The 23,049-nt window shown below is 52.1% G+C and overlaps 4 protein-coding genes across 4 annotated transcripts; 2 read left to right on the top strand and 2 right to left on the bottom strand.

The window, feature by feature from the left end:
• Window positions 1-552: 552 nt before the first annotated feature.
• On the top strand, window positions 553-1,955 carry ALT_8126 (putative ubiquitin conjugating enzyme E2; the record flags this gene model as incomplete). Its single annotated transcript, XM_033556028.2, has 3 exons — window positions 553-555; window positions 612-935; window positions 987-1,955. The coding sequence occupies 3 exons, from the start codon at window positions 553-555 to the stop codon at window positions 1,953-1,955; spliced, it is 1,296 nt and encodes a 431-aa protein (XP_033411919.2).
• A 747-nt stretch (window positions 1,956-2,702) lies between these two features.
• ssdA (mRNA-binding translational repressor SSD1) lies at window positions 2,703-7,105 on the bottom strand (the record flags this gene model as incomplete). Its single annotated transcript, XM_033556027.2, has 5 exons — window positions 2,703-2,742; window positions 2,801-3,804; window positions 3,866-4,225; window positions 4,290-6,922; window positions 7,009-7,105. The coding sequence occupies 5 exons, from the start codon at window positions 7,103-7,105 to the stop codon at window positions 2,703-2,705; spliced, it is 4,134 nt and encodes a 1,377-aa protein (XP_033411918.2).
• A 3,243-nt stretch (window positions 7,106-10,348) lies between these two features.
• Window positions 10,349-11,981, top strand: ALT_8124 (putative RNA export mediator Gle1; the record flags this gene model as incomplete). Its single annotated transcript, XM_033556026.2, has 2 exons — window positions 10,349-11,152; window positions 11,211-11,981. 2 exons carry the CDS (start codon window positions 10,349-10,351, stop codon window positions 11,979-11,981), a joined length of 1,575 nt encoding a protein of 524 aa, XP_033411917.2.
• Window positions 11,982-13,369: 1,388 nt separating this feature from the next.
• ALT_8123 (putative myosin class II heavy chain (MHC)) lies at window positions 13,370-22,826 on the bottom strand (the record flags this gene model as incomplete). Its single annotated transcript, XM_033556024.2, has 5 exons — window positions 13,370-20,124; window positions 21,748-21,948; window positions 22,014-22,174; window positions 22,234-22,491; window positions 22,567-22,826. 5 exons carry the CDS (start codon window positions 22,824-22,826, stop codon window positions 13,370-13,372), a joined length of 7,635 nt encoding a protein of 2,544 aa, XP_033411915.2.
• Between the last annotated feature and the right edge of the window lie 223 nt (window positions 22,827-23,049).

Raw genomic sequence — 23,049 nt, 5'->3', positions numbered from 1 at the left:
GAAAGGTCCAGAGTACGGAGGACTCTGTCCAGGAACCATCCGGGTCGGTCCAGGACTGCTCCGGGAGCAATCCGGACATGCACTGTCTCACTCTACACTAATCATAATCCAGCTCCCACGGTGAGTACAAGCGGCGCTATTTCGGACTGAATCACTGAATGCGGAAATGGGAAGTTGCAAATATCCGAAGAAAGACCGTTCAATAGCTTTGTAGGAAATCACCTCAGGCATCGAGGCAGGAATCAATTACATTTCCTAAAACGCGAGTCGCGTCGCGCGTCCATCACGTGATCCTATGTCCGCATCCATTCCTTGCCACTTTTGGACTAGTGCAGCCATCAGCTTCACATCATCAAAACAAAAGACCAACAATAGGGAAGTAAAGGTGGTGATTGGCAATCACAAGGGGCGATCAATAATCAGTCTGGGTTCGATAGTCTTGTCTAGCCCTTTTTCCTTTGTGAGGCTACAGTCTGCTAATTATCCGACAGCAATTGAGTTGCCCAGTCCAGCGCAGTCTGATCCCCAGGTGAATAAACGGAGACGAGCAAAATGGTCAGTTCCAATTGACGAACCTCCAGAAGTATCATGACCAGACTGACGTTTCCTAGCGCTCATCCTTCCGCCGTCTAGCTGCAGATCACGCTGCATTGCACGAGGAGCTCCCTCCAAACTACCTTTTCCCGACAGAAGACTCATCCGATGATCTGACCCAACTCACCACCCTGCTGGCCGGTCCGCAGGGCACACCCTACTCCCAGGGGCTGTGGCGATTACACTTGAAAATGCCAGAGGATTACCCTAAGAGTCCGCCCAAGGCGACATTCAAGACCCGAATATGGCATCCAAACGTGGAGGAGTCGACCGGCGCCGTGTGCGTGGATACACTAAAGAGGGATTGGAAGTCGACGTTGACGTTGAAGGACGTCCTAGTCGTGCGTGCATCCTATCTTCAAATCAAATAAAATAGCGACTAACTTGTCCAGACCATCTCCTGCCTCCTCATCTACCCTAACCCCGACTCCGCGCTCAATTCCACGGCCGGCGCTCTCCTACAAGAAGACTACGATGCGTTCGCGCGTCAGGCGAAGCTCATGACATCGATCCACGCCCCTGTACCACCAGATCTCAAAACCGCAGTTGTCGAAGCGAAATCAAGGGGCGAGGAGGCCGGAACGCTCATTCCAGAGCAAGAGGGCACCCGCAGTCTGCGATCACGCACAGGAACACGAGTCCAGTCCTTGACGATGAAAACGAAGAAGCCCAGTGTGACACCGCAGCCATCGGACCAAACCGACGCCGACCCCCACAACAACCACCCAGAATCAGACGATGACAGCGACACCACCCGCCCCTCCACCTCCAAAGAAAACGACCCCTCCCTCTCCCCCTGCCCCGTGAAACTCGCCCTTCCCAGCCCCCGCAAAAATGCTCACGGGAAAAGACCCCTCTCCGACCTTACCACATCCCTAGACCCAGAGCCGGACTCACTCATGGAACCCGATTTCGCGCCCTCACGAACAACAGACAAGCCAACCATGACCATGACCACCTCCGAAAAGAACATCGCCGCCAACCACACCCCGCACCGCGACTCCTCCCCGCAGCCGCAACCGCAACGAAAATCCCCCAAGCTCTCCCACCTCGACAAGGGCGTCAACGCCTCAGCCCGGATCCGCGACGACGTGATCATCATCTTCGAAGACGCCTCGGATCCTTCCGACGTGCAGTCCCATCACAGCAACGACAGCAAGGAGAATCGTGCTGCGCTCCATGCCTCCAAGGGGATGGGCCCGTCCGCGCGGAAGAGTCCGCACTACCCCTCGTCTCTTCTCGCCCCTTCCCCGGCGATTACTTGTCCGTCGGGATCAAAGTCCAGAGCGGTGTCTGGTTCGCGGAAGGTCTCGTCCTCGAGCATGAAGGCAAAGCCGCGCATTGGGATCCGCAGGTTATAGAGCCCGGCTGTATGGATTTTTTCTGGTTAGTTTTGTCTATACCACTGCGTGCTTCTGTGCGTCTTTGGGCTTTTTCTGGTCTGGCTTGGCGTTGGAAAGGGCATATGCGACGCATTGGGACATGGTGGTTGTCATCTCTGCTAGGGAGGAACTGCTAACGGTGATGTGGTTGGCGATCTTCATGTTTATATCTCGTTATCAGCGACGGCTCGCATAGGATAGTATAGCATCGTGCTACTGGATTCAGGATGACAATTTAGTGCATTATAGCCATTGTATAATAACGATAGCCAGTGGGCAAGTTAACTACTAGAGCCTTCCCAGCGTCTGTGGGCAGCAAGCCAATCAAAGCCATCCGAAACCGCCAATCAAATAAGCTATGCAACTATTTAACATTGAAAACGTAGACAATTTCCCGCCCTGGTTTCACCTGCGGCCAGCTCTTCAAAGATGCTGTCGCGTAACTACCACGGGTACGCTTTGGTTCACTCATTCGGATCACCTCAAAACACTTCTTATCTTTTTCTAGGTTGCCACCCACAAACCATTTTGCAATCGACATCGGTTCGAAACAAGTCGCCATGTAACCGCGCTGTGAAATAGTATGCAAACAGCTCCGGTGGACAGGCGACTGATGGAATATTGCATACCCATACACGAATCGATATTACAGCCATAAAGACCTGAAGTATAAACCTACAAGCATATTCGAGTAGCCGAGTAAGTGACCTAAAAATCTCTTCGCCTTTACAAGGCATATGGGTTGACTGAGCGAATAGTGAGACAACTACACGACGGTGTTAGTAAGCATCTGAAATGATAGAAAGCCACTGAGGATAACTTACGGAGGGCTCTTGGTCAAGTCAGTCTTGAGAATGATGGGAACCCGGGTCATCTCGGTCACATCCTGAATGTACTCTCCGTCCTCCTCGCGGAGCTTGAACAGTTTGAGGTATTTCTCCTTGTTCGTCAACTTGGCTTCCGGCACGTCATTGTTGCTGCTTGGCATCTTTGGATCGGACCGAGTACGGTGAGGAGTCTGCTGAAGATGGCCATTACGAGTCGGTGAAGGTGGCATGCTCTGGGTTGTGCGGTCAGCAGACGAGTTCAAAGAGACGCCGGCAGCCATCTCAGTGACCTCGGAGATATCGTCGTCATCGTCGAAGAGAGCATCGACATCATCGGCAGACATGGTTCCAGTCTCAGTCTGCTTGCGGATCGCCTCATCACGTTCGCGCGCACGCTCTCTTGCAGCCTCTGCTTCGCGAGCCGCGGCCGCAGCCTGAGCAGCGCGAGAGTTGGCAGGTCTAGGCCGTTCGTCCTCTGGAATGTAGGCAGAAGACGGAACGCCCTTCTCCCAGTAGAGCTCCAGAACACGGGTCTCCTTGCGGTACTCGGCCTTCTTCAGAGGTAGTTGATCACAGTGGACACGCTTCTCGAAACCAAACTCGGGAATGAGGACATCGAAGGCCGACTCGTAGACACAGAGAACGATTCCCTCACTGATCAAATCGCCACCGATCTCCTGTCTCTTCTTGTCCATACTACGGCAAGCCTCGATATGGACGCTCTGCTCCTGTGCATTGTGCGCCGAATCCTTCTTAGTATTGCACAGATCCGCCGTCTTGCTCAGAGACTCCACGTCATCTGAGAACTCAATTGCACCATTCGACAAGACGGCCTCGAGCTGACGGTGAACGATAATGTCCGCATAGCGACGGGACGGGTTGGTAAAATGAGTATAGACGGGTAGGTTGAGGGTGTAGTGATGGCGCTGCTCATCCTGTACAGTGCTAGCCACATAGTATTTCGCACGCTGCATAGCCTTCAACAAAACAGTTTCCATACCCTAATCCCAGTCAGTATGTCAGCGGAAGAAAGTAATGTCCTTAGCAAATTTGAACACGAACCTTCCGCAGGTCATCATCCTGTACTCTGCAAAGGCTGCTCTGCAGAGTGCCGCTGCTCGAAGGGTCAAAGTCATAGCCGAGGCGGTTCATCCTGTCAATGAAGGAATGAAGGCGGCGTGAGTTCGGCGATGGTTGACGGCGAAGGAAAGCCTTATCGGGCATAGCAGAAACCAATTTGCGGGCGACGAAGAAGTTTGCCTTGTGTCTCAATTCCTCCACCAGCTCGCGTGCATCAGTAGAATCGAATATGTTCCTTTCTACAGGCACATTCTCATCATCCAGCTGATGTAGAAGGCGCAGAGGTGGCGGGTTCGAGACACGGTTGCCAAACCTAGCTTCTCGAAACTTGTGTGTGATGGCCTATAACCCGCATTACATTAGTGCTCAGTCCTGGAGGAGAAAATGAGGATAGAGGGTTACCGACATTCAGGGTCTGAATGGTGTTGGCGGAGATTCCGGCCACGGATACATTGGACTCCCCCTTGATCGCAAAGTTCACCTCGTCATAACTCAATCTGCCTGCACTCTTGACGATACTCTTCCCGATCCAAACATCTTCGTCCACAGCGCCGGTTTCTGGATTAGCAGTGAATACAACGCTGACCGTAAGGCGATCCTGTTCAGGAAGGAGAGAGCAGAGCTCCGTCGAGACTCGCCGAGGCAGCATATTGACCAGTCGATCCATGAGGTAGACCGCCGTGCCTCGCTTCTTTGCTTCCCGGTCAACCAGAGAGTTCGCCTTCACAAAGTGTGCGATATCAGAAACGTGGATACCAATTTCAACCTTGCCATCGGCCAGAGGCTTGATGTGATAGGCATTATCCAGCTCCATAGCTCCGCTTGGATCGATGGTGAATGTGGTTTCCGAACGGAAATCCCGACGGGACTCAAGAAGCGCATCGCCTCCGCTGGCGACGGACCAGTCCTCCCAGCCGATGCTCTTGAGCACGGCATCTGAGAACTCGTCGGCACCAAAGTTGTTGTCCCGGAGAAGAGCATCCGTTTCCACCTTCAAATCGCCCATTTCACCGAGCTGTTCCACGAGAGTACCAAAGGGATGAAGGGATGTGATTGGCCATCTCTTAATGCAAGCGACAAAGATACGGTTGGCATATTCCTGATGCTTCTCCACGAAATCGCGAGGTGCCTGCTCGGTAGGGATAGCGATGAGAGGAACACGCTTGTCGGTGGGCTTGAACCACACGATCTTCGGCTTTTCCTGTTGACGATCGTGCTGCTGACGGCCGTGACCGCCATCTCTGGCCTGCCGTTCGGCTTCCTGCTTCTCCTTTGTAGCCTGGCTGCTAGGCCGAAGGAGCCCCAAAGTTCCCGAGAACATTTGACCGGCAATACGCTCAATCACAGCAACGATGTGGCCCGCGTAAAGAGGCTTCTGTTCGTCACTGATCTCATCTTCCTCGACGAGAAGGAGGCTCTGGCCCTCAACTTCAACGTCGTCATTCTTCTTCTGTGTCGGTCGTTGGCGCAGACTTCCACGACGCCGGATGCTACCATCGGGTCCGATTTCCTGGCGATCGCCATTGGCACCGGAGTCCGACCTCGATAGTTTATCCGTTCCTGCGGTGCTGCCGGAGCGAGCATCTGTGATATCTTTGCGTTTCTTTTTCTCCTCCTTTTCTTTCTTCTGAGACCACACCTCGTCCACGTCCAAGAGTTCAACGGCAACAAAATCACCCTCAAGGGCACGGTTCCGGTCTTTGCTTCCACAGATGAAGATGTCGGCGTCCAGATCCGGAGTGGTCACATAGGCATCGGAACGATTCTTCTTATTGACTCGAAGGATACCAGCCACCAATTGACCGTTGCTCAGAAGGGCGGGCAGGTTCGCCTGAGGCAGATAAGGAGTGAATAGAGTTTTGCGCTGCTGTTGCTGTTGCTGTTGTTGTTGCTGAGCAGACAGCTGTGGCGGAGCGTGTTGGCTAGCCTGCAGACCGCCGAGCCCTTGTCCATTCAACTGACCGCTTTGTTGCTGCAGGGCTTGGAGCTGTGCCAGTTGCAATGGGCTTAGCTGCTGGCCAGCGCCGAACATTTGAGGTGGCGCCATAACAACCTGACCCTGAGGCAACTGGATAAGCTGGGGCTGGGCCGGGTACTGGAAGGAGCCAATAGAACCAATCGATTGATTGATGGACGCACGAGCGCGGTGGCCGGGTTGGAAAGTGCTACCTTGCTGTCCGAAGCTCTTCTGCTGGTCCTGTGCCTGATTCTGATTGTTAGGCTGACGCCAGTTACCGTCGAAATTTCTCGATGAGGTGCGTGCATGGCCCGGCTGGCTTCCACGTCGTTGGTTCTCAGACTGCCCCCCAATGTCGCTAGATTGCGGAAATTGAAAGCCACCCATACCGCGTCCGGACAGCGATCCCCGGGAGTTGCCGACAGCGACGGATTGACTGCGACCATGGGCGCCAGCCCGAATGTTGCCGGCGCGGTGCAGACCAAGTCCCTGGGGGGGTTGTGGTGTGGTCGAGGTCGGTTTATCCTCGGACCCTGATAGGTTCTCAGAGCTGCCCCCAGCGCCTGGGGCGGGGAATTGAAAGCCGGATGCTGTTCTCTTTTGCTGAGCTAGCTCCGCGGCCTTTTTAGCTTCGGGTAAAGCAAGCGAATGACGACGTTGGTGACCACCACCACCTGGAGGCCCCCGATTACGGCCATGGTTATTGTTTTCCTTCTGCTGAGGGTTACCCTGCTGGGCGTTGTAATCAGTGTATCCGGAGGCGCCTGAGGATGGGGCAGGTGGTGGGCCCATGGGCAGACCGGGAAGTGCGGATTGATTGCGTCGGTGCGAGTGCTGATTAGGAGTGTTCATGGGTACGCCAAGCTGTTGTTGAGCTAGCTGGGGAAACTGGAAGGCGTTGATCTGAGGGGAAACGCCCCCCATGGACGCACCGCCCTGAAGCGAAGGAGAGAATGCAGAAACCTGGCCCAGTTGCTGTGGCTGTAAAAGTCCCATGTTGACATACTGTTGATGTGTCGCCGCAATTTGTTGCTGTTGCTGCTGAAGCAGCTCAATCTGTTGCTGAATGGCCAGTTGTTCCACTATTGTCAAAATCGAATTGTCAGCGAATAATTGTACGCGAAAAGACCAAAGCGGAGTTGATTCTTCTTGATATTGTCAAACATACTCATGAGAGGAGTCAGCTCTGAGGGACTTCTCCTGTGAGCTATATGGAGCTTGCGGCCAGCGGGGCCGGGAACCCCGGATTGGCCCTGTTGATCCATCTTCTCGGAAGGACAATGAACGAACTGATATTGTAGGGTTGAATCTTCCACGCGAGGGATGTCTTGCTTTGAATATAAGGGAGAGTTCGAAGGCGACTTGTTCACTTCTGTGGGGCTACCCGCGATGAAGGCCGACCGTAGGAAGCTTGGAAAAACGACAGGCAATTTGTACTATACTAACCAAGACGGAACAGCAAATTAGTATTAGGAGGAAAAGGACGAGTAAATCTCAAAAGAACAACAAGAGGAAATTCAAAGGCAGATTTGGCTGGGAACGAGGAAGATCAAAGACGAGGGAGGGGGCCACGGAAGCTGTGACTGGGCCCGCGAGAGTGACATCAACGAAGATCGTAGCTATCAAATGGAAGGAACAAGCCAATTGCAGAGTGGAAAGCGGCAAGGAGTGGCACTCAGACGAGGACAGAATGATAGAAAGCAGACGGGACGCAGTAAGGAGTCCTTTGAAGAGTCAAGACTCACCTCTGAATGACAGTCCAACTAATGTAGAATTCTACTGCTGAAGAATGACGTCTTTTTTCTTTTCCCTCGTTTATCGTCCCCCTTAACGCACGAAGCGGGAATACCTTTTCATATGAAGAAAGCGGTGACCAGCTCACAATCAAATTTCTTTACCTCTCCTAAGTCGACAAGAAAGAGGATTGAGGAGGGTTTTAGCGCGGACAGATGGCCAAAACGTCGATGCTGTTCAAAGAGAGAATGAAGCTGTCGACTGACGAGATGAGAGTGGAGGAGAAGGACCGGAGAAGTGGAGGGAAGCTGTTTCTCAACCACAACCACAACCACCACAAGAGGATAACAAAAAGGGTGTCCCTTTCCGTTGATCGCTCTTGGAACGCTCCTTAGTTTCCGTTTCTCCTTAGTTATATATTTTCGACAGTCTGTTGCTTGTATATTGTGCCTATTTGATGGAGATGGCACGGAAGCGATCGGAGTCTCTCAGAGGAGACCAGATTTCGGGGAGGGAATAGGGGGGGGAATTGATAGCGAAGCAGGATAAGGAGCTGTTGAGTTGGCCTCGATTTCCTTTGGCCCCCTGGGGGTACTTTTGTAGTCTCTAACGTTTTTTATTCAATGTCGAATCAGAAAGCACGAGGCGAAGCGACGAGGTTCTGATCCAGAAGAGAGAACGACAAGAAGATGAAGAATGGTGCTGACGCCGATGATTACCGGTTGTTATCAAGAGATTGACTCTACTTGATGTTCAAGGAATGATTGGGGGAGCAAACGATTATGGTGGGGGGGTGAAGGGGAAGAGGGGGAGGACAGGAAGATAAGCAAAAAGGAGAGGGGAGGAGAAGAGATGAGAAGAGAAGATGAGTGAGAAGCAAAGAGGAAGAGAGAAAGAAGAGAAAGAAAGAGAGGGTGAGGATGAAGTTTTACGATGGGATATATTTAGTCTACAAGTGGTCTAGTATATCAGGAAGAGGAGTCAACTAAGAGAACAACTACTCCTCTAGCGGTCTTCAAGTAAACTACGGAGTAGAACAATAATAAGGATGTGGGGGAGACGACTTTGGAGCACTCGTACTCAAAAGGTCGGTGTTAGGCTCTGGTCTCGTCTCTGCTGTCCTGCCTTCCTTTGCCTTTCGATCATCAGCTTTTCCAAGTACTGTCAATGATGAATGCGCTGTCTCCAGCTAGAGACCTCTCTTATTATTTTTATTATTGAGACCAAGGCTGATGAGCAAAGGTCAATAATATAATAATGAGCACTGATTGACCCGTCACTAAATCAAAGTTACCATACTTGAGAGGCAACAGGATCTTCTGGTTCTCTCGGCGGTTCCCTAGCTGTCATCCCTGCGTTTTTCTGGTAATCAAGGTATAACCCAGTTTAGAGATTACCTTGAGGTACTAATGAATTAGACTCCATTCTAGTTACCATCCCCGATTAAATATGTCTACAAGCAATAATAAGTTGTATACAACTACTCAGGGCCATCTTCACCTCCCTACTCCCTAGGTAAACAACCCCTCAGTCTGGGAAGCATGGACGGGGATGTATTGAATGGTAATAATACAATAAGGAGTAGTGGATGATGGAACCCACCCAATAGCTGTCTGGCTGAGGGTCCATCTAGTGGGATCCACTGGAGCTGTCTGAAGCAACTTAGCAGGGCTCGTGACTTGACTATAGTACTGACGGCGTAACGAAGCCGCTTCGGTATTTTATACTTGTAGGAGAGCCTCTCTTTTGTTAATTCCATATCAGTCAAAAGACGAAGACACTGAATCGAGTATCAACTTTCGTTAATGATATCCATGCCTAAATGGTGATGCAAGAAGCCCGTCCTCCGCCTCCGACCGAGGAACAGTCCTGAAATCGTAAGGTAGTTAAAGTTAAGGGTACCACTCTCCGTGCTCTGCTGCTGTTTGTGCTGTTTGTGCTGTTTGTGCTGTTTGATCAACTTCGACTCCTGAGGATCGAGGAATCAAGGCTCGCAATTGGTACGGAGGTCGAACCTTTTTCCGGCATCAAACAAAGAGCGTGAACAGTGATACCTACCTTACCTATTGATCCAAACGTCTCTCAATTGGGGGACTGGCCATCCGTTGCCATTTTTTGTTGATCTCCTGCATCATTGAGAACCTTGCGGAAAAGGTATGGCCTTAATCTGATCCTTTTGCCTTTGCTAGCAGTTATCGGGAGCATTACATCCATTCCTCATCTAACCGATATGGCATGCCTTCATTCCTATTTCCTTTTATAAATCCAGGGCATCGAGTATCCTTCTTCACACGCTCACTTTCCCTTTCTAAAGCTTTATACTTTGGGCGGGTTCTTCTGGATAATTCCGCTCGACTACGTTTTCGAGATTCCTCAAATCGGATGCCTCTCCTTTGATATCTCAGTGATGAGACCTAGCTTCTATACCTTCGCTTTCCTCACACAGCCCTGCATTCAGCACATCATTGACGAATAGCCTCACTTCAGGACATCGAAATTGTACGCGAGCGACTGAATTGTTGAATCCCGAGCCTCTGGACGTCCGCTATGTCTCATGTCATGAATAGGATCGCCATCAGCAGATGACCTCGCACAAGACGCATTGATAATCTCTTCTCGCCCCTTGCCTATATCCATACGTGCGAAATTTCCTGCGTACGTCCTACGTTCATCAATCTCTACTCGTGCCCTCTCATCTTCTCAGTCCCTCATCGAAGCTCGCGTTTCACTCGCCGTCGGCCAATTCCTACAGAAGCGACAGATCTACATCCACAATGGGTCGAATAAGCTATCCTGCGGGTTTGGATAGCCCGTCGAGACAGCTTCTACTTGATCTCACGAGAGATCTCGAACAATTACAAATCCACAGTACCGAGTTAAAACAGGTCAAAGCATGGGAACGAAAATCCTTTTACGAACGACTCGACCGCATTGATAGCGAGCGCGAGGCCATACACTATACAGCACTCGACAAGGTTGCTGCCCGTCATGATCAGGTGCGGGAGGAGGCGCAGGAGACCCTCAGAGCTCACCAGCGAGCGGTCGAGGAAGAAAAGCGTCGGAAAGAGGAAGAGGCTCGTCGAGAAGCCGAGCGATTAGAACGGGAACGAGCAGAGAAGCTACGGCGTGAGCAAGAGGAGGCCGCGCGACGAGAGGCAGAGCGCAAAGCGGCCGAGGAGGCAAAGAGGAAAGCCGAAGAGGAGGCCGAGAAGAAGCGCAAGGCTGAGCAAGAAGATAAGGAACGCAAGGAAAAAGAACGACTGGAAGAGGAAAATAGGAAACGACAAGTGGAGGCGCAAAAGGCCGAACAAGAAGCCGCACAACGGACGGCAGAGGCTGCGCAAAAGGCTCAGGTAGAGCAGCAGAAGCAGATTGGTGGCGCTCGTCAGACCGAGGAGGAGACCAAGGTGCAATTGCGCTACGTCGAGCTTCATCAGCACCTGAAGAAATTCCGACAATACCTCAAGGACGAGGGGAAAACCAACCCCGTTGTTAAGCAGAACATGGGAGACGTCCGTCGGTCAATCAAAAAATGTGTTGGTCAACTACGGGAAGGCAAGGGTGCCAACAAGACCCAGGTGAGTGCATTGACATTGTCTTTCCTCAGATGAATTATCAATGCTTACGATTGTGTAGCTTCAGGAGATTCGTTCGGCACTAGAAAAGGCTGCGTCGATCGCGGAGCCATCTGTTGATGTGCGGCAGTTTTTCGCATTTCCCCCGGAGGACATCGCCAACTCGGAGGACAACAAGGTGCCAGCACTCTTGATCTACGCCTTGAACATATTCTCCAAATGTCTGATTTCGTCTCTCATCACGGAGGCATCCATCAACCAGGGCCAGGCGGAGCCGATTGGCATAGTGGCTGCACAAATCTTCTCTATGGACGCCTTCATTTACAAGGGCCACCACATGGTTGACATCCTTTGGGCCAAGTACCGCGTTGTCTGTCCCGCACTTTGGGGCTTTTACGGCAATGAGAAAACCGAGGCTGGCAGAAAGGCTATCGGCTGGTGGCGTGAGGGCCCGGACGGACCTTTCATCAGTGAGCAAGGCCATGCGGACCGCATGACGGCGCTTGGAGCCGGATATGCCGCGTTGACACTGCGCAATTTCGGCAAGACGCCGCGCAGGAACCCATTTCCCAACACCATGTTCTGGTATACGATGCATAAAATCCTCATGATTCCGCCAAACGAAGTCCAAGAAACACACATTACGTTGCTTTCTGCAATGCTGAAGACCTCTGTAGAGAGGATTGTGGGCTTCTTCGGGCATATGGGCCTGGCACTGATTCGACGGGCGATTGTCGATTTACCCAACAGCCTTACCCGCCAGAGTATGGGTGTCAACCAACTGAAACTCTTGAGAGATATTTACAAGAGAGAGAAACACATCATCATTTAAGAGAGGTCCATGCCGACCGGTCCGGCTTCGCAACCTTGGACATTGCTTTGTATCGGATTGCACACTCCTATTTGCGCCTTATTACGATCAAGCAAGGATCCGAAAGGGCGATCTTGAACACAACCACCTCGATCACGCCACATTCTGCCTGATCCCGCCTACACTAGCCGCAAGAAGCGGGCTTCCGAATAGATATCTGACATGAGCATTTTACAGCTTATGTCGCCATTTTTGACGCACTTTTTGAGGGTGCTAAGCCATTGGCAACGATTTTTGTTCCACACAGCTGAAGTTGAATCAGATGTATTGTGACCCTCAGACGAGAAGCGATTTTGCACGCGGTTCATATCTACCACTTATTGTAACCAACCCAACTGGCACTCCTGATGCTACACAACGAATGTCATGGAATATGGACTAGAATCCTGGATTGCTTATTTTGCTTGGACTAGAACGCCAGACCAGATAGACCTACAGGAAGAAGAGTCACAACGATACACGGTATCAGTGGAAATAAACATATACTTATTTGCTTCTCAACTCCATATGTAGCTTATCTTGATTGTAACCGGCCTCGCGTGGCATCAGCAGCCCAATGTTGTGTTACCGTGCTGTTATGGTAGACTGATAATGATGCGGAATCCCGAGCGGGCCGAACAATCGTCGCCGAGGCTTGAGGAACGGCCATTAGCAGGCAAATTTAGAAGACAGGTTCCTGCCTTTGTCGGACGGTATTCCGCCTTGGTCGTTTCTTCTGGATATTGTGGATATGCTTGTTGAGAGTATCCGTGCTGTGCGGACTAACAGAGACCATCGCAGATCGGAATGGGTTGTTTGCATACTGCGGAGCAGGTGCTGCATCGAGGCTTAATGGAGTTGATAGACAAGATGCTTCTATGTCAAAACCTTCGCAGAGCGATAAAGACTGATCCATAAATTAGAAGTGATCTTGATCAATGAATGTATGTCCAATTAGAAGTGGGTATCTATATGATACGCTATCTAGAGCGTGATTACTGCTGCTAGCACAAATAAACAGGGGTATGTGGTGCTGAATGACATCTGCCTTGGCAGATCAATCAGGTGAGATAACAAGAAGAGAACGAGTGGCGATTAGTAGGTACACAGAGGGCGAGGAAGAATTGTACACTGTCTCTCTGTAAAGTCAACTGGTGGTATCAGATGAGAAAACGCAGAGAAACAGAGAAGACTGTAATATGTAACGAGGGAATAAAGATCGTGATTTAAAGCCATAAACAACAGAATGGGCAAATTTGTTCAAGCAGAACGTTTCAACAGATAGAAGATGGAAACACGGAAAAGAGAGGACAGAAATATGCATGCTTAGTGTCACAAATTTGGAAAATTCGGAGGCCTCGAGTGGCTCTTTACGAAGTAAGATGAGGCCCAAAGGGCCCCTCCTCTGTCCCCTTGGGCGACGCTGAGACTAGTCCATCCGCAGTGCTCTCGACATCTTCCCCAAAGGAGCCATCTGCATATTCCGCAGGCTCCGCGTCATGGTCATAGCTCGACCGTCGCAAAAGTGGAGGTGTACTTGGAGGCTCCTGCAAAGGAGCAGCCTGGCGTGAAGACAGAGGTCTAGGCGTTGTGTTGATGTTCCTCAGCGGCCGAGTCTCCGAAGAGCGCCTCCAACCTGTGGTGGCAGCTCCACCCGAAGTTGAAGGAGCCTGTCGGAAGTTGGAGCTCGGAGGCGTGAGGAGTCCCGAAAGAAATGAGCTTGCATTGTTTGACTTGGATGGCGTCTGCTCAGAGGCACCGGAGTTTGGATTCTCCCTGCCTTTGCGCCAATTCCCCCATGCCGCTGCAGCGGCGAGAGGCAGGGAACGCGGCGAGGCAGTCAAATCAGCGAGTTTTGGGAGACTAGGGAAGTTCTGGCCCGACTGAGCTCGTTCGCGTTCCTGGAGCTGCATTTGCAGGTTGGCCTTCAGGCGGATAGCCGCATCGCGCACAGCGTGCTGGTTAAACGATGGACCCGACAGTGTGTTGATGATGTCCTGCAGATCGTCGATACGAACGCCAAGAAGCTCCCGCAGCCAGGTGATCTCGGTGTCCTTCTCCTTGAGCTTGTTCGGCGCATCCTTGTCCACGCCAGAGAGTTCTTGCTCCAGCTCCTCAATGCGTGTCTCGCGCTGCTGCAGTTGATCCTGAAGGACAAGGATGGACTCCCGCAGGGCCTGAGGGGAAATCTTCTCTGGAACCATGGAATCCTTGCTGAAGGTCATGGACGGTGAGGACGAGTGCGCAACATGGGAGTGACTGGACTCTGCCTTGACCGTCTGAGCCGCTTCAGCCGCCGCCCGTGCGGCCGCATTCGCAATCTCCAGCTTCTCTTCGAGATGCTTAACACGGTCCTCAAGATGATGCACCTTGTCATCAGACAACTCCAGTCGTTCCATCAGATGAGACTCGGTCCGCTGCCTATCCTCGGTCGAGTTGTGCAGAGCACGAGCGTGACGCTCCCGTAAATCGTTCAGAACGCGTTCATGCGCTCTTCGCTGCTCCTCCATGGCACGTTCCTTAGCTTCAGCTGCGGCAGCCAAAGCACTCGCCTTGGTCTCGCTGGCTTCCTCTAGCAACAATTCATAGCGCTCCCGCGCCGTGTCAGTATCTAGGCGGACATTATCCAATTGACTCTGGAGGCGAATGATTTGTGCCTCCAGCTCAGCACGGACAATGTTGACTTGACTGTTAGCGGCTTCGAGGTCCGCTTCCAGGGAAGCCCTAGTGCGCTGGATTTCGGTGCGACTGGTTTCACGCGCTTCGTGGAACTCACGCTCATAGCGAGCAGCCTTGTTCTGCAGCTCATGGTTCTCCAGTCTCAGGGTAGCAACCAGTTCCTCCAGTCTTGCGTTTTCTTGCTGAGATTGTCCAAAGATGAACTTCAACTTGGCCGCTTCCCTCTCCTGCTGCTCCAACTCGCTGATGTCGCTTTCAAGCTTCTCGCGCAGCTTGACCTCACGGCTATAAGCCGTCCGCAGCTCGTTATATTTCGCAATGTGCTCCTCTTCCCGTCTCCGCCACGAAGCCTGGTCTCTGGTGATATCCCTAGTCACAGCCACCATCTCGTCCTGAAGACGGTCGAACTTCTCACTCAGGTTCTGTCGGATACTCAGACCATCCTCAATCCGAGTTTTGAGGTGATCGATGGTGCCACGGAGTTTCTCGTTTTCTGCCTTCGTTTTCTCGAGTTCGCTCTTCGCTTGCTCACTCTCACGCTTCCAGTTGTCGCTGGAAAACCGGTACTCATCCAGAGTACCCTCAAGAGAGATATTCTTCGAAGAGACTTCGGCGAGTGTAAGCTTGAGCGTGGCATGTTCCTGTTCCAGAGTGTCGAATCGGAACTGGATCTGTTCAAAGTAAGGGATCTTTTCCTCCTTGAACTGGAGCAGACGAGCTTCGGCAGATTCAGCGGCCTCGCTATGACGGGCGGCTTCCTCCTCGGCAAGCTTCAGAAGTCGCTGAAGCTCCGCCACAGAGTCTTGTGCCTCTCTGCGCAGTTTGTACTCCTGCTCGGCCCGCTCGTCGGTAAGGCGTAGCATATTCTTTAAGCCATCGATCTGCAGCATGAGACTGTCGGCACCAATCTCCTCTGCATCAGAAGGTCGAGGTTGGTACTGAACCAGCTGGCTTGAAACGACCTCTTGCATCATCTCCCTCAAGTTGGCCATGGGATCTTCTGAAAATTTTTGTGCAGTCAAGGAATGAAGCTCCCCGACCATGTCACGCAGTTTCGTCAATTCAGGAGACTCGGTGGGTGCTGGGAGCTGCTGCTGTTCGCGAGTGGCGAGGGCTTCCAAAATAACGTTCTTCAGTCTGTCGAGCTTGCGATCTCTCCGAGCGAAAGGCGATCTGGCTCTATACGAACCGTGCTCGTCGTACTCGTCGTCTTCGTCGTCAGCATCGCTTTCTTCGATTTCGGCAGACACACTTCTCCTTAGCCATTTGTTCTGGGCACCAGATGTAACCATCATAACTGATTCCTGAATGGCCTCCAATGCCCGTTCCAGAGGCAAAAGACGCTCTTCGATGACCGAGCCGATGAGATCGTTGACGCGGCGGTCAAAGAACCGGCTTCTGTTGACCAACTTCTCATCCTCGCCGGAGGAGATCACATCATCCCAGTCACTGATATGTTCGTTGCGGCTGATCAGCTGCCGAACGGGTGAATGGCTGCCGCCAATAACACCTCTAGAAGGAGACATGGACGCCTGGGAATATGCGTCGAAATCGAGTTTGGGAACCTCGAGAGCTTGGGCCACAGGGCCCCGCCCCGGGCTTGGGCTGGGTGCTTCGCTTCGGATGTCTGCATGAACGTGCCTTTTCTCTTTGGACGGTCCCAGAGCTGACTGTGGAAGCTCATATGCAGGCCGAGGGGTGCTCAACCTCTCGATGCCAACGTCAGAGTCATCATTGAGCTGCTCCATGACAGCGTTCAATTCCTCATCATTCGGGGACTCCGCCTCCGAAACTGGCCTTGAAAGATCATCCTCCGGCACATCCGCTGCGACTGCAGGGACGTTATCGTCTGCATGAGCCACAGCCACAGGCTGGGCAGACTGACAGGGTGCCGGATCCCGCTTGGGAGAAGCAGGAGGGCTTACAACAGCATAACGTGACGCCATGAGATTATTCCGCGGCTTCTCAGGGGCAGGTACAGGCTTGGGCTGCTCGAAAACAGGCACAAATTCAGGAACGGCAGGTTTGAATTCGAACGGTTTTGCAGTCGGTTTAAGGAACGAGCTCTTGGTGCTAGTCTCTGCGGTCTTCTTCGTCGAAGCCTCGTCGTTAACAGCGGCTTCAGCTACCGGAGGAGCGGCTTCCTGCGTGACCTTGTCGCCCTCTTGCTCTTGTTCTTGGGACTCTGGCTGTGCATCTGCCCTTTCGTCCTTGGTGTCAAACGGAGTCCATGTTGACGCTTCACTGACGGGCGTGTCGTTGCGCTCCACAGATTTATTCTCCTTGTCACCAAAAGCCTCCTTCTGGTGCGGGTCGTGTGCAATTTGTCCCGGTACCTCATTCTCTTTGCCCTCCGCAGGCACATCTCGAGGAATATTTGGCGCTTGAGAACCTTGAGCATTGGTCGTTTCTGCCAGAGGACGACTGGGTACAGCATATTGAGCTTCTCCTTCAGGACTCTCGCCACGACGGACACGCTTATGACGATCGGATGAAACTCGACCATGGTCGTCTTCGGCGTTGGCTTTGTTCTTGTTATCCTGGGCGTTGTCATCGGGACGGACAATGGGAATGGCCTTGGATTTCTTTGGAGGTTTCGTAATCTGGGACAGGTCGATGTCGCCAAAGATCTTGGTTCGGCTGGCTGAAGGCTGGGCAGATGTTGAAGGGCCAAGGTTGCCGGTTGGATTGAAGGCCGGAGCAGCAACGTTGAAAGAAGCGGAGGAGAATTTGAATTCTCCAGGGGGGACATTGTGGTGCTGGGTAATACTGGCATCGCCCGGTGTGAAGGCAGGAGCAGTAACATTGTAACCACCGGCAGGTATGAAGTTTGCTCCAGTCCCAAAAGTGAACGCAGGGCTTCCCATGCCTGAGAATTGGAACGCATTGCCTTGGGATGGATAGCTCTGCGCAGTTGACGCGCCGGTTGGATCAAACTCCCTTGCCTCCACATTGAGGGTCGAGGTTGAGAGCTTCGACTTGTGTCCGCCGACAAATGAACCTGTGCTTGGTTTGGGTTCATGCCAGGGGATGTTGTTCGTAAGTGACCCATGTCCGTGGGGAGCACCAGACAGGCTAGGATTTGTGTCGATATCCGACCCTTCGTTGGCGTGAGATTGCACGTAGTTCTCGCCGTAAAACTGTTGTAGATGTTGAGGCACGCGTTGCATTCCATGGTGGTCGTTATCCGGCAATGCCCATCGTGAGTGGAAGAGCTCGGAGTTGTGCAGGTTGTTTCGGATCGGCTCTCGATCGTCCTCGTCAAGCTGCCGTTCTATCGACTCCTCCAGATGGTAATCAGAGGGGCCAACCTGGTCCAGGCCCTTCTGAAGGGTTTCGCTGAGATTATGGCCCCGACTGTGGCCACGCGGTGTCGGCTGGGCGATTTCGACGTTTGATGCGTGGAAGTGATCCGGCGTTTCTGCCCGTGGGTGGGTACCTCCCGGCACAGCTTCCTGCGGACCATGGTCGAAGTGGCCATACTGAGAGTCCTTTGATGGGAGTGATGGCTCCTCCAAACCTGGGTGGAATGCGCCTTGATCGTGCAAGGGAGAAATTGGGGACAGGATTGACGTCAAATTGGGAAGGTTGCCACCTATAGACGAGGCAACATTTCCTTGGCGTACATTGAAGAAACTCTGGGGAGTAAGAGCGCCTTGAGTCGGGGGTGTGGGTTGGAACGGAAGATACCCCGGCAAAAGGTTCTGCTCCACGCCGAAGAACGGCGTCTGTACACTGAATTGGGAGGCCGGAGATGCCAACGAAGCGATGCCATTACTTGCATTCGCCGACTGATTGAAGTGAGGCGAGAAATGGTGGGGAATCGATAGCGGGTTGCTGGTCGCTGAAGCCGTGGGAATCGGCGGCGATGCGATAAGTCCGGGGAAAGGGGCCATCTGGCTAAGAGCAGCAGAAGCAGGGGAGACGGATGGTGGCATCTCCTCATCTCCAAGGGAGACTCCGAGGGCCCGCAACTTCTCCTCCTGAAGCCAGTTGACATACGCATCCCATTCGGCTTTATCTGGAATGCTGACTGTGCATTTTCCGGCCTCCCACTCTTCCTGGACATCCTTAAAGTCGGGGAATGACGGACGACTTAGCCCACCCAGTTCGAGATCCGACAAGTCCTCCGGCGCGCCCACAGTGAAGCCACGGATGTCATAGCCCTCCTCTTCCCAGTGTCTCAACCGCTGCTGTACGTCTTCGACTGACAATAGACGGTACCCAGACTCCTCCGTACCCCTTTTGTCATCGACAGGTATGGCAATAATGCAGGCCTTCCCGCGCCAGTTGATTTTCTTCCTGGGTCTGGGCGTTGGCGTTGGCGTAGGCGTAGGCAGCTCCTTGTCCAGAGCTGGCTTTTTTACTGGTACCGGAGTGGATGAGCTCTCTGAGGGTTGCGGTATTGATTGGGGCTCGCTATCAGCGTCTGCTGGCGGCGGAGGCAGCGGCTTCTCAGTCGGCGACGCCGCCTTACCGGTCTCCATCTCCGTCGAATGTGGCGTATCCTTTACTTCTGTCATGGTAAGTGACTGGGGATCCTTGTCGTATGCGAACCCCCAAAAGTCTTCTTGTCGAAGCGTATCAGTTCGTTTGTGCAGGGAATCCTTGAGTTTCTGACGCCCCAGGCTATTCTCGCCGTTGGCAGCGAGAGCTCGTCGGCTCACAAAGTCGGCGAGAGTTGGGGTTCTCAGCAGGTCCTCGCCACGCCTATCCTCCTCCAGACCAAGCCAGTCGTCCGAAGCGTCGTCGGCAAAATGGTTCTGCGCGGTAAAGAACGAGGGGGCCTCGCTACCGGAGTCGTCGCTCAACCAGTTGCTTCGCTCCGTTCGTGGTTGCCCTGAGAGATATTGGTTGATCCAGTCCTGCGTAAAATCCTTGATGGATTTGCCTCCTTTCCTACTAAGCAGGTCTCGTCCAGGAGAACGACTGAGAAGGTTGCTGTATAGATGTCGCGCCGATGTCTCCGCGGCAGGGGGCTTCAGTAAGTCCGTATTATTTATCTCAGGATCGTGGTGTATACCACTTCGCATCGAAGCTGGAGAGCTGTCTCCAGAGGCGCGATCAATACCCGCGAACTGACTTAATGACCAAGAAAGCCTTCGCGGGCTGGGTGCCGCATAAGGTGAGCCCCAAGCAGTTGTATAATATACACTACTCTCCTTCTCTCGGTTATCCGGGGACGATGTAGATGACTCCCAGGCCCCACGCAATTTTGGAAGAGTCGGGAGGGCAGTCGCTGGGGGATTCGGGGTGACGCTGTTGGTCCTGGGGGGTTGCTGCGGGCCAGGGGATCTGGAGGCCGAGCGATTCGACACTTCTGGTGATGCGTAGGATGGTACCAATGGAACAGTCGAGTGCGAGTCGTCAGGATTGTCGTTGGGTATCACGATGAACGGCGGCGGACAAGACGCCGAATTGGCGGAAGAAACGAGCGGATCTAAATCTATTGAGAGAAGAAGAATCGACTGATTAGCTGCTGAATCGCATAGGACGATGACTGGGAGGAAAGGTCATGGCGCTCGATGGCGTTCGGCCTAACACAATGCCATCAATGGACAATTTGACCTGAGGAACTGTATCTGCATAACAGATAGAAGAAACACGCACCTTCCGTGTCGACACCTGCAGCAAGCCCTTGCTTGCTGCTCTCCTTATCGTCCAGAATGTTGAAGCATGGAAATCAGATAACAAGAAATCGTAGAACCACCTCGTCGATCGGTCTTCACCCTGAATTACGGGAATCGAATCAAGCTGCGCGCTGTAGGGAACAGGCGTTCCCGCGGCTTAGACGTTGTATGGAGAACGTGCTCAAGAGATTCCTTCAGGGAGGGGAGTCTTCAATGATGGAAAACTCAAAAGCTGACCCTAACGAAGGTAGAGAAGGAAAGAACGGACGAATGATTAGAGACAGCTAAGGGATGCGAAAATCTTGGACCATGGCGCATACACAAAGGAGAGCCAGATCGAGGGTGGACGATGAGGAGGATAATCGAGACTAACGACGGCGTAGACTAAGGGGAGAAAAGCGATGCCCTTTTTTTTAATATTAATCTGAAGGATGTCTTGGCTCCTTCGTCTTGGTTCATGTCACGATCAGCAGAAGCAGAACTTAAAAAACGCCAGACTACGGAGGAGACTAGGAAACTCATGGGCGAACAAACCTCGAGCCAACGGCCGTTGAGGAGGAATTACTCAAAGGAAGGTCGCAGGGGTTCTCCGGGTTTTCCGTAATCATCTAAAGTCTACAGTATTTTACAGATAACCGAGTATTCTTTTTTTTATTATCAAAAGATTCCTGGCGGATTGATATGTCCTCTCATTACTCTGGAGTACTCCCCGATGCTACGTATCCGGTGCTTGATTGTTTACACTGGGTGCATCTTCAATGGCTCGTTGGTTACCTCAGTACGGAGCAGCTTTGACCGCCATCTGGTGACTGTACTCAACACTTTGTATTTCGTCTCGGAGTATTGATCTTCTGCGACAGAGCAGCATGATAGTAGAACAATCTAACTTTCAGTATCAACATACTCTCCATCGATTAATTGATAAGATGATTGTTTGTTATTACTCTTTTGCGGGCGACGCGCCCTCGTGGTTCGTGTCTTTGATTCAGGGGTAAAACTACGCTACGAACCACGGTTCTCTTACTCGGTGCTTCCTCCGTACTCTGACGACTCCGTTGCTCTACGCAGTGGCTCATTATGACACCAGCTTACTCATCAAATTGTGCATGAAATATGCATCAGATCAGAATGACCCGAGTCAATCCAAAAGTCACTGTTGATCAAATAACACGTACTTAATCTCGGGTTGTACCAAATCCAACGGTAAAACTAAATTGGGACTGGAATTGGGCCTAATCCTACCGTCCGAATTGTATTTTGAGAACTCAGAAGATTCACTTCTGACTCAAGACAATAGCTGTTCAAATCTCTAAAAAACTAGTATATCCGGCTGGTATATCATACAAAGAATAAAGTCCACCTGGGATCCTCGCCATTCTTTTCACCTTAGGAAATATAATCCTAGTGCTTGGGGCAGGTCAAATCGAACTTGGCCTTACGGTCCGCAGTGAAAGCACCCCAGTGCGTTTCGTCCTGCATCTCACCGTTGTCGCCCTTGGTCTCGGGCTTCCAGGACTCATCGAAGGCCTCAAAGTAGAAGACATCAACACCCCATGCGAGAATGCCACAAACAGCAGACTTGTAGTAATCAGCCGCATTCTCAGTGCTGGCGACGGCCGGTCCGTAGTTGCTTCCACCAGCTGTTAAGGCGTCAGATTCAATATCCGCGTGAATCCAGGTGATTCAAAATGTGCTTAAAACTTACTTGTGGGCCATCCGGTCTCACCGTTGCCGAAGCGAATCTTGTCTGCATTAGAGCCGGCAACTTGCTCAATGTGGCCCAGAGCCTGAGCCATGTCATCAAAGTATGTGTTGGTGGCATTGCTCAGCTCCTGGCCCTGCCAGTAGGCGAAGCCGTTGGCCAGGCTATGCAGAAGTCAGCCAAGTTCTTGAGACAAGACAGAGTGGAGGCAGAATGAGCTTACAAATAAGTGACACCACCCTGAATGATGGGATCGGCCGTGCCATCAGCAAACTTGTTCCAGCTGTCCACCATTCCAACGGTAACCTTGGGGAACTCCTTCTGGACCTGCTGGATTCTGGCGAGCAGAGCCTGGGGGGTGAGACTCTTCCGGTAGAGCACTTCGGAGCCGACGGTGATGGCGTCAATAACCTCCTCGTTTCCGGGGACAGATTCTTTCAAGGCATTGAAGTCGTCGGTGAAAGACTTATCGTAATCGGGCCTACCAAACGGGGAAATGTTAGAAACCTAGCCGCTTGACGTAAAGAGGATGTAATGTGGCGGGCGGTTTCCATACCAGACACCCAGGACGACTTTGAAGTTCTTCGCCTTAGCCGCAGGGATGATATTCTTCGCGGTGTCGCAGTCACTCGCGGAGTAGATGCGCACGAGAGAGGTCACATCTTTCAACGTATCGAAATCGGTCTCATAGTCCGACTGGACTTTGCATTTGCCGTCTGCGTTCTTGTTGCCGAGAGCGAAACCCAAAGTTCCATTCTTAGAGGCAACAGCGGTACCGGCCGCAAGAGCGAGAGGGAGCAAGGTGCTGACACGCATTTTGAATGTATATGCTGTTCAAAGGTCAAGAGGGAACGAAAGTGATGAAACTAATTGATGTTATAAACACAAAACTGCTTCAATTTAAGCACGGGAATAGACGAAAACAATACCGGATAAAAATAGCGACAAGAGTAAGGAGAGATCGGAAGGAGGGACAGTTATGCAATAAATAATGGAATCAAAGACTGTCGACCGATCCCGTACGTCAGTCGATAAAAGA

This window comes from Aspergillus lentulus (assembly GCF_001445615.1).
Source record: "Aspergillus lentulus DNA, contig: Alt16, strain: IFM 54703, whole genome shotgun sequence".
In the NCBI taxonomy this organism is placed as follows: domain Eukaryota; kingdom Fungi; phylum Ascomycota; class Eurotiomycetes; order Eurotiales; family Aspergillaceae; genus Aspergillus; species Aspergillus lentulus.
Note: the sequence above shows the minus strand (reverse complement) of the source record. Positions and strands in the feature narration are given on the sequence as shown.